General features: G+C 31.4%; 1 protein-coding gene across 2 annotated transcripts in view; it reads left to right on the forward strand.

Moving 5' to 3' along the window:
- The first annotated feature begins 8147 nt into the window (after nucleotides 1–8147).
- The window catches only part of LOC149480801 (uncharacterized), a 40424-nt gene continuing 30664 nt past the window's right edge, over nucleotides 8148–17907 (forward strand). For both annotated transcript variants that reach the window (XM_089706019.1, XM_089706020.1), the window contains exon 1: nucleotides 8148–8563. In XM_089706019.1, coding sequence (XP_089562145.1) covers nucleotides 8368–8563 — 196 coding nt within the window. In that variant the 5' untranslated portion in view covers nucleotides 8148–8367. The remainder of the gene's footprint in view (nucleotides 8564–17907) is intronic.

Consider the following 17907-nt stretch of genomic DNA (forward strand, 5'->3'; position numbering starts at 1 on the left):
TGCCGTAGGTACTATTTTTCATTATTTATACATGTAATCTATAACTGCAGTTTTTTTTCCAGCAAGATATTATGACAAAGTTATTTTAAATATGGGTACTATTTAATACATGGGGCATTTCACGCGAAGCGGACACAGATTTCAGGGTCAGGTTTCAGATTTCGGTTATATTTTAGTATGTTACACCTGTATATATCATCGGTATGTATACGAAAAATTTTTGCATTTAGAAGCTTAGTTTTCAAAATACAAGTCTTTGAAGATGTCCGTTAGCGCGAGGTATGGGGGACTTTGAATGTAATTATCAGTTCAAGAAAAGTATTTTTTAAATAAATTGATGACTGAATAAGATACCCCATTAAATAAATTTTTTATCATCATATTTCGAATTTCGAATTTATATTTAAATTCCTTAGAAAAATAAAAAAATATTTTTCTTTGTCATTTTTTACAACCTTTGCGTATTTTTAATTTTTTTTAAGATCATTAAATAAATGGCTTATATTATGCTTAAACTTCATGCAAAGTTCTAGAGTGGTCATCGCAGGAGTTTAGAAGCTACATGTATTATAATGGCGAAGCGCGGCAATATCCCCATACTAGCGCCTAGTTGGTTAGCGCACCGTACTGCAGTATTTATCTCATTATAGTTAATTAATAACACCGTTTCAGATTTTCATAAGGTTTTATAGTGGTAAATAACAAGCAAGAAAATATTACTTAAGTTTTCTTAAAAAAAAATTATTCAGTAAAGTAATATGACATTTTTACGACTTTGAATACGTATATCTCGTCAATTATTTATTTTAGCATAAAACTTATGTATAAACCTCCAATCAATTTTTAAAGACCTATCTGTTGACACTTAATTTAATTCAAATTTCTCGAATTTATTTTTTGTCCCCGTTTGTATGAATATTGCAGTGCGTCGCGATAGGCGCTAGTATGGGGATATTGCCGCGCTTCGCCATTATAATACATGTAGCTTCTAAACTCCTGCGATGACCACTCTAGAACTTTGCATGAAGTTTAAGCATAATATAAGCCATTTATTTAATGATCTTAAAAAAATTAAAAATACGCAAAGTTTGTAAAAAATGACAAAGAAAAATATTTTTTTATTTTTCTAAGGAATTTAAATATAAATTCGAAATTCGAAATATGATGATAAAAAGTTTATTTAATGGGGTATCTTATTCAGTCATCAATTTATTTAAAAAATACTTTTCTTGAACTGATAATTACATTCAAAGTCCCCCATACCTCGCGCTAACGGACATCTTCAAAGACTTGTATTTTGAAAACTAAGCTTCTAAATGCAAAAATTTTTCGTATACATACCGATGATATATACAGGTGTAACATACTAAAATATAACCGAAATCTGAAACCTGACCCTGAAATCTGTGTCCGCTTCGCGTGAAATGCCCCATATATAACAATGGTTTACACTTTACAGTTTTTAAAATATGTATCAAAATAGTAAATCTGAATAATTGTTCAATATCTTTATGATCTGTCTTCAATACTTTAATCTTCTTTATTTTTGTAACTATATTGAATATGTGGCTTGAAAAAATTGCAGTTATTGACCATGTAGGTAGTCAAAACAGTTGTATTATGATAAAACGTAATTTACGATTCCTGCATCTTCGCCTTAAATATTTTTTCATAAACATTTTCAACTATAAATTCAGTGGACCACATATTTTGCCGTGCTGTAGATTTTCCTATCATTTCAAAGTATATTTACATGATACATAATTTGCGTCGTTTCAAACTCATATAGATTTATATTTTTCTGGACATATTTTAATCATAGCAATAAACAAGTGCTCTTTCTCCAACGAAAATAATAGAAATATAAACATATTTTAATATAATTCACTAAGGTTGTTGCTTCAGAGTGTATATTATGTGTAAGATTTAGTTGTTGGTCGTTATACCATGATTTTATCATATTTTAATGAAGACACCGCAAGAGTTTATGTTTTTGACTATCAAGCTAGACCAAGACGTATTATTTAGTCCGTAGAGATGAAAATTGATTGTACTGTTATTAATGTTGCAGGTCGTCATACAGTGTAAATGACGACATAATGCCACAATATTACACAATTTGTTTTTACTTTATATCTCTTTATGGTAAAAATATGGACTTTATTTTAATAACATTGTGAAATATGGTCCGGTCGGTTCAACAATATTGGTGGACGTAGATAATAGAAGATCTATTTTGGAAATAAAATGTCATCACACATTCTATGGCAAAGGAAAAAATAGGACCCACCTTGTAATGTTTCTTTCTTGGCCGTTGAAAATAATAATTTGGGGTTTTTGTTAGTGTCTCCCACGTGTGCTTTGGAGCAGTATCGATCAGCATCTGTCGTTCAGACAATTGAAATACTCACGATCTCATTGATAACATGTGATGAGGCTAATGGATTATATTGAGCACAGTTAGTTAAGTTTTTGTACAGTTTTAAGTGTTTATTTCACGTTTCCGCTTGTCGCATACGAAATAGCTTGGTGCAGTTTTTATCTTAACGGTGTATAGATGGCGCCAGCGAGCCAAAAGTGCAATAGTTCAGTGTTGCCAGCGATGTATTCGCTTCTGTAGTTCAATGTCGAACGGTGCTTCGTCGCAGAAAACGTTTTGTTCAATCATTTCTCAGGGTGGGAATACATAATTAACTGGCAACACAATCTCATATTTTTTATAATAGTTACCATAGAACATTTTATTTTACTGGATGCACAAAAGCAGTTCAATTTACAATAGATTAGATTTTTACATCAAGATTTGTTTAGTTTTTAGGATAATATTAATTTGATCTGATAAGTTATTGCCATCTCTTATCGATGATAAGGCCTAAAGATTTTTATTTGATGTTCCCCTTAAAATTGCTTAATTATTTATGTTTTGTATATAATATTATATAATTTTATTGAACTCTGTACATGCGATATGATTTATAAAGTATTTAATTAAAATATTTAAAAATTTCTTAAGTTTGTGGGCTCAGTGTCCTGTTTACATTTGATATGCCCAATGTGTATTTTAAAATTGACAATAATCAGTATTTAATTATACAATGTATGTAACGTAGTTCTATATATTGTTTTGGAGATATATTTATATGTTAATATTTGATAATTATTTCTGTATTTTGTAATGGTATTATTTTTATTGTAGATTCTGTCTACTCCCTACTCCTAAGTATTGTGTATATTTCTGATCGGCCGCAAATGTTGGTCTAATAACATATTGTTTATGAAGATGTTTCAACGAATTGTTTTAATCTAGAATGAAGCAATAAATTAATATACGAAATAAGTTTGTGTTTTATTACTGTGGAAACCTCATCATCACTACATAGTATAAAACAAAGTCGCTTTCTATGTCCCTTTGTACGCTTAAATCTTTGAAACTACGCAACGGATTTTGATGCGGTTTTTTTTAATAGATAGATTGATTCAAGAGGAAGGTTTATATGTATAATAACATCCATCAAATAGTGGAGAAGTACTGTTATTTTTGAGGTTTCTAATATGATGTCGTAAAAAATTACATTTTTTCCGCTTACATTACAAACGCAGGCTGAACCCTACCAGCCGTACAAATAAACGAGTTATAACATTTTATGAAAAGAATAAACTAAGAATAAGGAAAAATCATACAAATAAACACGTAATAAATGAAACCTAGTATAACTTCGTAATAAGTATTCATACTAATGCTATTTCGTCCTTATTCCGGCTACCACTCTAGTATAAGTCTGACATAACTGAGATAAAACGTATTTTTTAGTACATTGTGTTGTGTTTTACAAGTTTTAGAACCTATTTTCAATCTAAATTTGAGATAATAGCAATGAGAGTAATACGAGAAGTAGAAAAAGTTGAGCAAATAAATAATTTCATTACGTATCTACCTATTGAAATGGAAAATTTAGTATGAAATGTCAAAATATACGAAATTATGAAAAACACTTTTGATATTTATAATGATTTATTTATTTACGACATGCGCCAAACCACACATACATAACACACTTATTTCTAAACTTATCACAATAATATAAACTTTCGTTGAAAATATAAATCTTCTAAGCTTGGAGTTGTATGTTTTGAGTACCAGTTATTTGGCAACTCTCTATCTCAAGGTGGGTTTATCTTCTGTTCTCCTGATATTGGATAGGGTTCTCTTTCATTTGCTTGCATATTTAATGATATACTTAAATTATTTCAAATAAATATTTAAAAAATAAACAGAACATCGTATGATGAAACTTCACAACAAATTCGGCGAAGTCAAACGAGCGTCAAAATGACAGCACCAAGGTTTAACCGTAGACAATTTCAATGTTTTTCATCATTTTGTGAATGAATTGCTACGTTGCCGCTCCGCGCCTATTGCATAGCGCAAGGCATAGCGTGAGCATAGTTACATCGACGTTATTCCAAATTTATTTGTAAGAAATTATGACATCCTTATTCTTTATTTATTCTTATCATATCTATGCATTGCATAAGGTTTGAATAAGCAAGTTATTATTTGTACGGCTGTACGAGTTTTATCAAAATAATGTACTAATAATTATTGTACACATTGAAAAGGTCTACAGAAAAGTCCGCGATGGTATATGTCTATCTCTTTTGGATAACCCACAATAACTTTTTTTTGCCATTTACTTTTTACGACAAATAATGGTTAATTTTCGAAGCGATTTTAACCAATACAGCATTAATCCTTAACCAATTAAATACCTTGAATACATTGTTCATTTAATATAGATCTATATGGCCTTTTACACCGTATGATTTAAGTGAATATTTTCGAAGATATTACAGATTTAAAAATTGCGGGACGTAGCGTTTGCGGCGGTACCGGCCGGCCGCCATTGCACCCGTGCGAAGCCGGGGCGGGTCGCTAGTAGACTATATACGGCACACGAGATAATACAATCCTACTAATATTACAGAATTGCGAAAGTTTGGTAGTATCCATCCATTCTCACAAACTGTGTTTCTTTTATGGAAAAACTACTGGACTGATTTAGATGAAATTTAACAGTACCTACCTAACATATACATGAGCTAAAGTGAACTGCGCGGTCTTATAATTTATCAGTCGTATAATCTATATTACAATATGTAAAAACGAATCCCTATCCCTGTTTCCCTTGGTCCCGCGCGAAAGGCTGGACCCTTTTTAATAATATGCATAAAGTTTGCATAGAATTTATTATAGTATAATAAATTCTATTATTATCGGTTGTCTTGACATGAGCAGATTAAACTAGCAAGGGTCGAGCTAAACTCTAGTAGCCTAGACGCAAAGCGTGTCAAACATCTAAATGTGTAGCGTGACTGGATCCTGCACGCCACACGCGACTTCAGAGAAAGTTGTTTGAATGTATTCATGGTTTGTATTGAGAGTGAACATTGTATCCTTTTTGGATATAAATAAGGATATAGTAGTATTAGATAGTGTGAAAGATAACAGTGTTTTTTGTTCGTAGCCGTATTCGTTCTGAATACCAAAATAAGGTTTTGTAGTTTTTACTTGATAGAGTGATAAAAGATTTTAGTAAATTATATATATTAGTCTCCACTACATAGTATAAAACAAAGTCGCTTTCTATGTCCCGATGTCCCTATGTATGCTTAAATCTTTAAAAGTACACAACGGATTTTGATGCGTGAAATTGAAATTCAGAGGAAGGTTTTAGTATATAATTTATAAGGTTTTAGACAAAGCAGGCGAAGCCGCGTGCGAAAAGATAGTATCATATAATGCCTATAGTAGAGCTCACGGCTGTGCCAGCGTGGTCAAAGGAAAATGCCATCAGAATGAATGTTCCAACGCGATAAATATTTAGCACTCTAGCTTCCTAATTATCTCCAGATACAAAATCATATCATATAATCGCTTTGTTGCGACATGAAAGGTAAATAAACAATAAACAAACATTTTCGCATTAATAATATTAGTAAGGCTAAGGATCTAGATACAGGATGTCCCACTATCCATATACTAAGCGCGAAAGAACTTGTAAGTAGTTTTGCATAGGTAGGTACACCGTACATATCACGCAAAAAATACTTACAACAAAATTACGTCAAAATTTTTTTGCTAAATTTTTTCTTAAAATCCATGTTTTCTTCTCTGGCTTCGCGGAGCCGGCATATTAAGGTACCGCTTCGCTAATGTGAGCATTTTGTCTATGAAAACGGTAGTTCACGTGCGGGTGGCAAAGTTGGGCGGGTTGCTTGTTAGGGGCGTACACAGAGTTTTAAGAATTCAAATATTTGAAAAAAATGCGTCCGGAATTTTATATATAACAATAGCCTCCTTTGAGCTTAGTATACCGACGGAGGGACACCCTGTATAATCAAATGAATTAAACAACTTCTGAGAACTGTTTGCGATAGCTTCTGATACACAAACAATCACTTCTCAGTTCTCTACTAATATTATTGTAGTTAGCTGTTAGGTACGGCATAGGAAAGTACCTTATTGCTTATTGGGAAATAATTTACATAGTAATGGGAATAATAGAGTAGGTACTTTACGAATGGCACTTGAGGAATGTTAATTTTGGTGATATATCAAAATAATATGAGTGATTTATAATATTAGGTGTATATTCGAATTAAAAAAATATTTCAATATGACATTAATGTAGCACAATTTAAGATTGTTATCACCGTATGTTTTTTTTTAATATTTCAGTAATTAATAGATATTGACCGGTATGACTGACCGGTTGGCTTGGTTGGTAGTGACCCTGCCTTCCAAGCCAGAGGTCGTGGGTTCGATTCCCACCCGGGGCAAATGTTTGTGTGATGAACATAGATGTTTGCTCTGTGTCTGGGTGTTGATTATTATCTATATAAGTATTTATTTAAAATTATATATATATGTATGTTTATCAGCCATCTGGTTACCATAACACAAGCGAAAGCTTAGTATGGGAACAGATCGTGCCGTGTGTGAAAATTGTCCTGAAACATTTATTTATTTTATTTATTCATATTAGTTACCTATGTAAAATTAGATTAAATAGCCATATAAAACGCCTATATTTAACGACGTTCTAGTTATGTAGAGTACTTGCAGTAATGGTATGATGTAAGCATGTACGGAAGAAATTTATTGTTTACACAAATAAAATTATCAAAAATTTAAATCACGTCAATTATGTTGAATGAGTGTAGGTAACATAGGTACGCAATCTCCCAAATTAGCGGCAGATGTTGCCGCGGGGCAATAATGAGCGTAATTAACTACTTATGTATATTTTTTTTTATCGTGTCGAGGTTTGTACAACGATTCAAAGTGGAAAATGTCGGACACAATGAGAAAATATTTACAATTATAGAGATAGGTATAGGTACACATCGGTATACTTAAATAATGTATGGGAACAAATAATTTACTATGCAATTAGAAAATATATTTTACTAATTAGGTACCTAAGTAGATTAGAAGCTTATCTTAGTAAGAATACGAAGAAACTAACCTATGCCGCTCAGTTTATTACTAGTTCGAAGGTCTACACATAAAATTGAACCTGAATCGAATCGAAATTAAGCTTTTTAATTTAATATAATTACCCTAACCATATTTGATAGTTAAAAATAAATTATTAAAGTACTAAGAACGGTTAAGAATTTCCCAAGTCTACATTCCATTTAGTTTTTGTAGCAAAGCACCTATGTAAATATGTTCTGTGTCTATCTAGATCTTACTATTAGCAGCTAGCAGCCCAAAAGGTACTAGTTTTATATGACGCCACAGGAATCCTGTCTCTATGTAGCGCAACGGTAAGTTCCCTACCTACATTAAATAAAAAATAAATATTTTCAGAATTGCAATCACGTTGTGATGTTTAAGTTATAAATACTTTAGTAATAAGTAAATCTGAATTCAATTTTTAAACTATAATATACTAATTGGTTATTGGTGTACCAATTTGGGTTAGTACTTGAGTTCAAAAATTACTTTTCCTCATGATAAGAATAATTGTCTTTGAAGTTTGAACCAAAATCAACACTTAGGTAAACCCTAAAAAGAAAACCACAACAGATTCTGTTGTGGTTTTCTTTTTTGCCATTCAATTTTGTAGTTTGTACTAATTCGCTTGCGGTAGTCGACGCAAACCTGTCGAGTCAGTATAGTGAAAGACGCCGCGCACACGCCGCCGCTCGAAGTATGTTCCAAGAAATTACGCGGGAAAACATGACATTTATTCTTTTTAATTCACCAAAGAGTATATAACAAATGAGTTTTAATATACATAGAAAATTTATTTTAGTGCCAAAGAAATATACCTTTAATACAATTATGAATCGACGAAAATGTTTACGAAATTATTTCGATTAAAATGTTCAGTGATTTTGTTTGTGATGTTATTTTTATGTTTTTGTGATTGTGCCTCGAGTAATGGTCGAACTAAATTTAAGAGGAAAGTCGATAATTGGAGAGATATCCATTCGAATAATTTGAAAATAAATGATTCAGCGGTCGGGGAAAAACGAGGATTTTTTGGACACGGTAAGTTTGAAATCAACAAATAAAACTAGGCAAATATAACTGGCAACCCAGCATAAATATTAGAAATCTAACTGTACTGTAAAATTACTTGTCATTCATAATTTTCACCGGATCATTAAGCATGTTAATATATTAATATATGCGCGCAATGTTATACAAAATATGTCTTGAACATTTTTCTATCTTATTAGTAATTTGACATTATTATGGGCAGAAAGTGTATAAGCCTGAACTGAACTTTAATTATCTGTGACATCAAGGTTGTTAGGTTACCTTCATTAATAATGTATACAAAATACGTTCAATTTATGTTTTGTATCGATCTAACTCATGATAAAGAGGACTAACTGAGTTAGTGAGCTATCTAACTTTAACTAGACTTGGATTAATGTTTTCAATTACAGAAGAGCAAACGAACCAAAATAATTATTTGTTCTCTACATACAGTCTACATAAATTCTTTGAAAAAAAGGAAAGATACTCTACTTTAATTTATTTGCGTCTTTATTAAAAGCATCCAAGAAATAGAGACTTTAATAATGTGTCCAGAACTATAATAATTTAAAACCTTATAAATGTCTACATAAACGGCTTGTCATAATATGTATGTATTATTTTAAAGGGGTTTAGCATTCATAGATACTTGCAAGGCAGGTAGAGCCACCGATGAAAGAATATTTAGGTTCAAGAGAATATTTATAAAAGCAGTATATTTTCAAAGTCGAAAAAAACTTTAATTGGGAGTATTTAATAGCAGAGATATCACATTTTGAAAAATAAAATATATAAATCGGGGTAAGGAGTCATAGAAAAGGCGCTTGTCGTTTGTGCATAATATACTGGTACACTATCGAACAGTAGGTAGGCTATTTACCATCGAACTATAAATAATGTTTATTGTACAGCTGTAGTAGTGGCTACAGTAGGCGGTCTCAACGCTCATGAGCAATTTCTACCAGACAACTAAAAAGCGGATTGCTCTGAAGTAGGAGAGTAGCCGTAGCATATTATCATAATTATTATACAATAGCAATTCTGAATTGGCATATAATACATTAACATTCCGTAGATTTTCCTTTATTTGAATTATAACCCATTGAAATGAGATTCATCATAAAAATGCGGTGCTTGGTTCTATTAATTAAGATTTATTATGACGCGGACGTTTCGATACGAGCGAACTTTGTTCAGTTATGAATTGTTATAAAATTCTTCATGTATTCAGATTTCAGACATTACTAAGTCTGGATGGATAGATGAAGAGACGTTTGTTGCTCTTACAAGCCAAAATTACTAAATATTAAAAGTATAACATTTAAAAAATATTTTCTATGTTTTTTTAAATACATACTTATAAATTTAATTGCAATTGCTATAGAGTTCTTGTAATTGCTTTATTTAAATGAGTGATAAATGCATCAAATCAATGATTATAAAATATAGTTTTATTACATTATGAAATCGCAAAGTCCTGTTAATAAGAAAGTAGACAGTCTGGATGACTAGTTGCATATTTATGGTCATGTAATAAGGGGGAATACATACGAGCGGTTTTCAGTTATTAAATATTAAAGTTTTAAGCATGTGGAATTTTTGAACTGGTCTAGATTACCATTTTGTAGGTTTTATCAGTCATGTTTTGTAATGTTTGAATAACTATACAATTAATTGACTGCATTTGAGTCAGTTCTGCTTAAATTTATTTTACAAATGTTCTCAATGTTTCCAATGTGCGCGATCTTAAATACGTTTACTATATGTACTATAAATAAGGATAATTGGTTATAATTTTATTAACTACTCGACTGATTTCAAAAATGATTTAAACTCAAGGGGTAAGCTCGGTATTATTTTGTTTCCTATACACCCATACTCACATTACTATTTACTTTACAATTAACATCTTTATGTAGAGAGATGATAACAGCAGCATTTCACATAAAATATATTAATTAATGAAGCGTCGAAGTAAATCACGTTCGTGATAAAAGCGCCTAAATGTCAGTCGCTGAGCAGGTTCAACCGTGTCGCATAAAATTCCTATTTCACTGTCACCTTAATCCATAATAATGATTGCAGAATTTATAGTATTTTAATTATATTAATATGAGAAATAATTATAAGTATGTATTAATGTCCAGGAAGATTTTCTCTTATAGCCTTGGATTCTTGCAGTCCTATGGACACAATTATTTTTGACAATCTCCACGCGGAATTTAAAACAATAAATTAATATGGCGAAAAAAGGTACCAAAGCTTGGCTTTAATCATTTTTGCAATTCATATTTTGTGAATTATCTGCATTTTTTCATGAGGTCCTAATAAAAACTTACCAGTAACTTTTTTTCTGTGGTACTTAGATAATAATTATCGTGATGGAATCCTCGCCGTTTTGGTAGTTTTGTTTATATACTGAGGATATGTTACTAAATTAACAGCTAAACTTTTACATCAAATGAATGAATTAAATATCAATCGTATGACTCAATCATACACAACGACTGTACGAAAATCAAGTACAGTTTCAAGATTTCATAGACACGCATTATCGTAATATAATTTTAAACATATGAACAAAGGGTAGCTTTTACAATAAAAGGGGAAAGAAACCCGCAATAATATAAATAATTGAAGGTGCATTGGACCGGTTGAATTGAATGTCGTTGCGGACGTGCCTGTAATTTATTGTAAAAAATGCACGTGAAATGTCCAACATTTTCCCCGCGCATTTGTTGTGACAGTGACAGTTTTGTTTTTTTTTCAATAGTGGCTTGCATATTTTGGCACTGGTTTTTATGGAACGATATCTGTGGTAGCGTTAAAAAAACATATAGCGCTAGTTAGATTAAAAAGTTACGCGTTGATTGTTAAAAGAACGAAAAATAAAAGTAATAGTGGTAAAAGGGTAAATTTAGCAACATTGTACATTTGCGTAGATATGCCAAACCTGTAAAATTGAGGTCAGGAGGTCGGGTTATTTATGCAATTGTTTTTATTCTTACAAGGAGGCACTCGTTTTTACTCACGGTTAAATGCGTGGGAATATCATAATTTGTTGCGTTTTATTGTGCACTTGCATTTTGGTTTTATTGTTATCGTTTTATCGTATTATAAATTGAGAAATAATATAGTTTGTAAGAGTTTATAGTCAATTTTGAACGAGATAATACTTTACAATATTTGTTATTTATGAGAAATAATAATGCGGTCTGTAAGTCTTTCTCAGATTTTTTTACAGATGTTATATTTTTATGATCGTAATTTCGATTAATATTTAAAGATAGCATTTTTAAATATAATTATGAATAGTGTTTAAAATTCACGATCATAAAAACTGTTTTAAAAAAATAACACTCACAAACAATTTTCTTTACGTGAAAATTAAAATGCATTGCAATGCAGTTAGGAACTTTCTACATGACGTCAAATTGCTAATACTCGTATCGCAAACACTATAAACCCTTCGAGCAAAGATCACGATTTCTAGAACCTAGATGCTATCTGTGAGCAATTTGCCATAAACTCAAAGATCGATAGAGTAAAAGGTGGTAATAGGTAGGTAGGTATATTGTGGCACGTGTTGTAGGATTGTAGGCTTAGACTGTGTTGTTGTTTACCTATGTATGTATGTAGATGGGCAGATACAAAAATTATATGCACCTGAATTTGTGCTAGTTAACTTTAATACATAGTTTGTTTGTTATTGTTGAAATGTATATTTCAGTAATAACTAAAATATACATTTCTTTTTCTTTCTTTGTTTAGAATATCATGCTTATAATAAATACATTTGCATGTTATTGTGAAGGAATATACTTATTGTAGGTACCTATATTAAATAAAAATAAAAATAAGATTTAAGTAATTCTTGAAAAGATGAAACAAGATAGGTTTTTTTACGAGTTGGATAGGTTTAATCAAGTTCCAAATTATGTTTTTAATGACCAATTAAATTCAATGATGCTTTAAACATATAAATATATAGTCATTATAGTAAATATTCTTTATGTGACGAAGTAGGTAACATGCGTCACTTGATTGCAAGCGAAAGTACCTTCTTAAAAGTTTTTTAATGTTTTTATTATAAACTGTGATTACACATGAGATCGATATATTATTATCTATTAGAAGACCGTTGACCTAGGGGTAACCATGATGTTTTATAGGAGTATTCTTTCCAGTTTGTTTTACTGATGGCGTTATACGATATAAGGCTGTTGTACACGGGTAGAGTAAACGGTAGAGAGATCAGGGAACTAGCATACCTACTACTCTACCAGTTCTCAGCACTCTACAACTAACTAGATAAAAATGGTCGTCGATTCGATGGATGATGCTTAAGGGGCTGACAACACCAATATTATAATTGGACGAAATCGGCTCGATTGAAAATAATTGCAAAGATTGGTCTTAAAATCATCATTAAACGATTCTATGTCTTTATTTTTTGACGTACGGGTCTGCAATTTAAAACACGAAGTCAATGTATTAATACCTGAAACTCTAACGAGACATATTTGACCCACACTTTTCCTTAAATCACATATTTTCTTCTACGACTTGGCCCCGCCAAGTAACAGTGATATTGCGCTCTCGTTTGCGCACACTGTCCAATTGTATGGGAGTAAAGGAGAGCGCAATCACTGTTAAATTTGCTCTTAACAGCCCCTTAATAACTGCTGTTCAGCACCACCATCGAAAATAGCTGTCACTTTTCCACACTGGAAATATTACTAGACATCATGGTAACGGCAACTTAAATGATCCGAACATTCAATCTTGCACTACGATCTCAATCAATGCTATTAACATCTGGTGTTTAGTTACAATAGTGATTGATTCTAGTTATATGTTTGGTTTCAGTAACAATTTACAATATCGAAATATCAACTAAAACGCTCTTAGTATCAAAATTACACAAATTACACTTGTACATATCTATACTAATATATTGCGCTAATCTTGGGAACTACTGGTCCGATTTGAAAAATTCTTTCGGTGTTAGATAGCCCATTTATCGTGGAAGGCTATAGCTATATATCATCTCGCTAAGACAAACAGGAGCAAAGCCCTGTGGGTAACTCCGCAGAGCACAGCTAGTCAATAATATGTGGCGGTAATATTTTTCTATGTGGGCGGAGTCTCTATTGTTTATGATAATTTCAAAATACGATAACATGTTTTCATTTATATTTTTTGTTATGTTAACATGCATTCTTACGTGTTACGCGTAAAAAATTGAAATCACTTTCGTTATAGAAATTGATATAATTGATGCGTGAACACGCGAGAACACTTCAAGTGTGACGACAATTACCTACTCGAGATTGAGATTGCTCTCTTTGTTTAATTACCACATGTTGTGTTATATTAATTTGTTAATTACAAATGTTTTGTGTACGTAGATTTAAAACAAGAAAATTATACTAAAAGTTGTAACACAATTATGAAAGAGTTGTTTGTTTAGATGATTTTTGAAAAAAAAAACATTTTCAATTTAAATGCGTAAATGCTGTATTTAAAAAGGTTGGTAGGGAAAATGATAACATGTTTGTAAATTGATTCAATCCTACTAATATTATAAATGCGAAAGTTTGTGAAGATGGATATGTATGACGTGTATGTTTGATACTCTTTCACGCAAATACTACTGAACCGATTACAATTAAATTAAGCACACATATAGAGGGTAACTTGGATTAACACATAGGATAGGTTTTATCCCGGAAATCCCACGGGAACGGGAACTATGCGGCTTTTTTTTGAAAACGCGGGCGAAGCCGCGGGCGGAAAGCTAGTTTCTTTTATAAAAACTTGATGTTATTAATCGTCAATTTTGTATCCGTTATTTTGTAAGTAAATTATGAATAACCGATACAACGTTATTTATTTAATTGAATATTAAGTCGAAAATCCTGTAAATCGATAGAAAAAATTAATGAATATGGTAAGCAGTATTAATCTCCTATAAATATGCCCATAACACGCAATAAATCTAATTAATTTATGTGAAAATTATTTTATATACATTAAAACAACAATTTAAGCCTAAGCCAATGTAGTTCTGATTTATTTTAACTTTATCTAGTTTTAACTCGTCTGTCGCAATCGCAATGTCCTAGATTTTAGTAAATAGTACCTATTTACTAAAATCTATCTACATATTTTATAATTCTAATTTGACTTATTTAGGAACATAATAATATGTGCCATGTGTCTTGTGTTATCATCTATACTAATATTATGAAGCTGAAGAGTTTTTATTTATTAACCTTTTGACCGCCAGAGCAAAAACGCATCGCCGTGCCCTCCACGCCAAGCCACAAATTCAATGAGATAACCTTGAAAATAGTAGGGAGTCCAAAATGTTATCGATAAACATAATAATTCACGTCTGAATATTTGAATAAACAGCTTATAACACAAAAATAATATTTATTTAACCTCATCTCCTACTGTAAAAACTTAAGACCACATTTATAGCAACTATCAACAAAAAAAATCAACCTATTGAGATACAAAAATACATATAAAATTGCAGCAAGTTACAGCACTATTCTCTATCAGTTACGCCCCATTGGCATGTATACATGCCAATGGCGCGGGCAACCATCCTTTTTTTTATAATCTCTCGCTTCTGATTAGGGATGTGTAGCTGTATATTATTATAACTTATCGAGTTTATTTATTAAGTTTATATGAACTATAGGTATTATTGTGGAGTGTTTATTTGTAAATATCAAAACAACTATTACCTTTAAATAAAGGGAATTGCATTAAAACTACATATTTATTTTCCAATCATTTAGTTTAATACTTGAGTTATTACAAATACTAATTATATGTAGGTACCTATCTTAGGAGCCTGGGTCGCTCTTATTTGTAAAATGTTTTAAGTGGAATAAATGATTTATTTATTTAGGTCAATTACCATATTTTGATATGACATAGCGACAATTTGTATCATAAGAATATTCTAATAAAGGCACTGATTAGACTTATTAGGTAATAAATTTTGAAAACTTCTAAAATGCGCAATAGTTCTTCTGTACTATAAAACTCTTCACTTGCCATTTTTGCGATTATAATATTGGTAGATACCTACTCGATAAAATATTTTTACAACTTTCCGCACTTAACAACACGGCACGCGCTTACGACGTCACCAGTCCGACATCTATTCATGTCAATGGCGCAGAAGGGATTGCATATCGATACTGTGCTAGGGATGCGCATGATTGGCGAAAAGCAAAATATTGAAATCAACAATATCCACAATATAGACAATATGGTATTATACCAAAGAATGTAGTATTAACCTTTTTTCTCAGTGACTAAGCTTATATATTTTTTTTGTAGTTATTACAAAAATTAAGCGAATTAGAGTAATTTCGCTGAAATTTTAATGAAGTTACTTGAATATTACACTACATCACTAGTAGGCACGTATACATGTCATTGGCGCGAGAGAACATGCTTTTTTAGCCATTAATTAAGTTATTTTTTGTCATCAAATATTTGAATAACTACTTGGCAATTTTGTTTACTGTGTACAATTATGTAATAACTGGGGATTCAGTTCATAAACTGTATAAATAAAACACGTAAAAGTAAAGGTTTAATATGTTTATTTTGTATTTATCTATGATCTGTTTCTTGGCATGTATAGGTGTCGTTGGCGCACAGGGCACGATTGCGCATGACATCTATAGATGTCATTGGCGTTCAAAAGGTTAAAGTGAAACTTTTATTACATCGTCTCAAACTTTTTGGTCTGTGTAGCGCATGTCGCGTGACGGTCGAACCGTACGATAATTATCGTACAAATACGATAATTTTGTGCCTAAGTTTCACTTTTACCGTGGTTTCATAAAACCACACAACATTTTTTTTTATTTTATTTATTTATTTATAACTCTTTATTGTACAAAACAGACATGTGGTACAAACTAATAAGGTACAACAATTTTGCACAATAGGCGGCCTTATTGTTTCACAGAAATCTCTTCCAGGCAACCCGGTAGGACAGGAAATGTGAGAAAAATAAGGATAGCGCTGAAAAGAAATAAAAGTTTGTTTGTTTGAACACGCTAATGTCAGGAACTACGTCAGATTTGAAAAATTCTTTCGGTGTAAATAGCCCATTTACCGAGGAAGGCTATATATAGGCTATATGTATATATATTATATCATCACGCTAAGACCAACAAGAGTAGAGCACTGCGGGTAAAATCGCTGGGCACAGCTAGTTTGAAATATGGACAGTGGACACATTTATACTGCGGGTAAAATCGCAGGGCACAGCTAGTTTGAAATATGGACAGTGGACACATTAATTATCCTTATCCTTCCATTAATTATCCACCTGATTTACTGGTCCATTTTTTTTCAGCCAAGAAAATGATCTGATACCTTCTGTGCGAAATATATATTATTTTTTCTACTTCAATGGGTTTGAAGGATATTGTGCAATTTTAAAGTACCTAATTTGTATTAAAAGTTATTCAGAAGCCATTGAAGTCTAAATCTTCATAGTATATAATAGCAAGAGATATTTTAAACTATAAAATAGCAAGTAAAGGTGAAAATATCACTTTTAAAATGCAAATAAGTTTCAAGCAGTCATAAATAATTTAAGCCATTGAATAAAAACAATTTAGGTACAGTGATATTCACCGTTACAAGCAAAAACATCGTGAAAGCGAATTTATAGGTCAGAAAAGAGAAAAAAGTGACATTATTTATCGAAGATGGTCAAAGCATTGTCGAGTGCGACACCTCATGTATTTTATTGTGATAAAAACTTTCGTCTTTCCTTATACGGTTTAAGGAAGTTTGAAAATTTAGGATTACCCATAAATTTGAAGAAGGATAATAATTTTTAAATAATTTGGAAAATCCAAAAGTGCACGCCTCATAATTTTTTTTTAATAAATATTTATTAATTATTATTTTTGTTTATTTAATAACAATTAAACCACATCGAATCAGACCCTGAAAAATGAAAGGGTTCTATTCCTGAGCATACTCAAGCGTAAGAGAAAAAAAAAGACTCGATTAGTAAAGTATTTCGGTCGCTATCGTGTTAACAAGAAAAAGGATCCGCACATACAGACACACGGACGTCCAAGACAGAACTTTTTTAAACTGTTTTTTAACTAGTTTAAATAACAAAAATGACATCAAAAATATCATGAACGTTAAAAATAGTGTTTTTTCTTAATATGTGTGTGTATGTATTATCTTACAAGTGCAATGTATGATACATAAAGACATTTTAAGTTTGAAAAATCAGATGTTTTGCGCGAAGTGACAGTAGTACCCACCTCAACGCTTCGCTTATG

The sequence above is a fragment of the Colias philodice genome, chromosome 17, assembly GCF_061535455.1.
Source record: "Colias philodice isolate Cphi_HAF_F1 chromosome 17, ilColPhil1 Martin Lab GWU primary, whole genome shotgun sequence".
NCBI classification, from domain to species: Eukaryota; Metazoa; Arthropoda; class Insecta; order Lepidoptera; family Pieridae; genus Colias; species Colias philodice.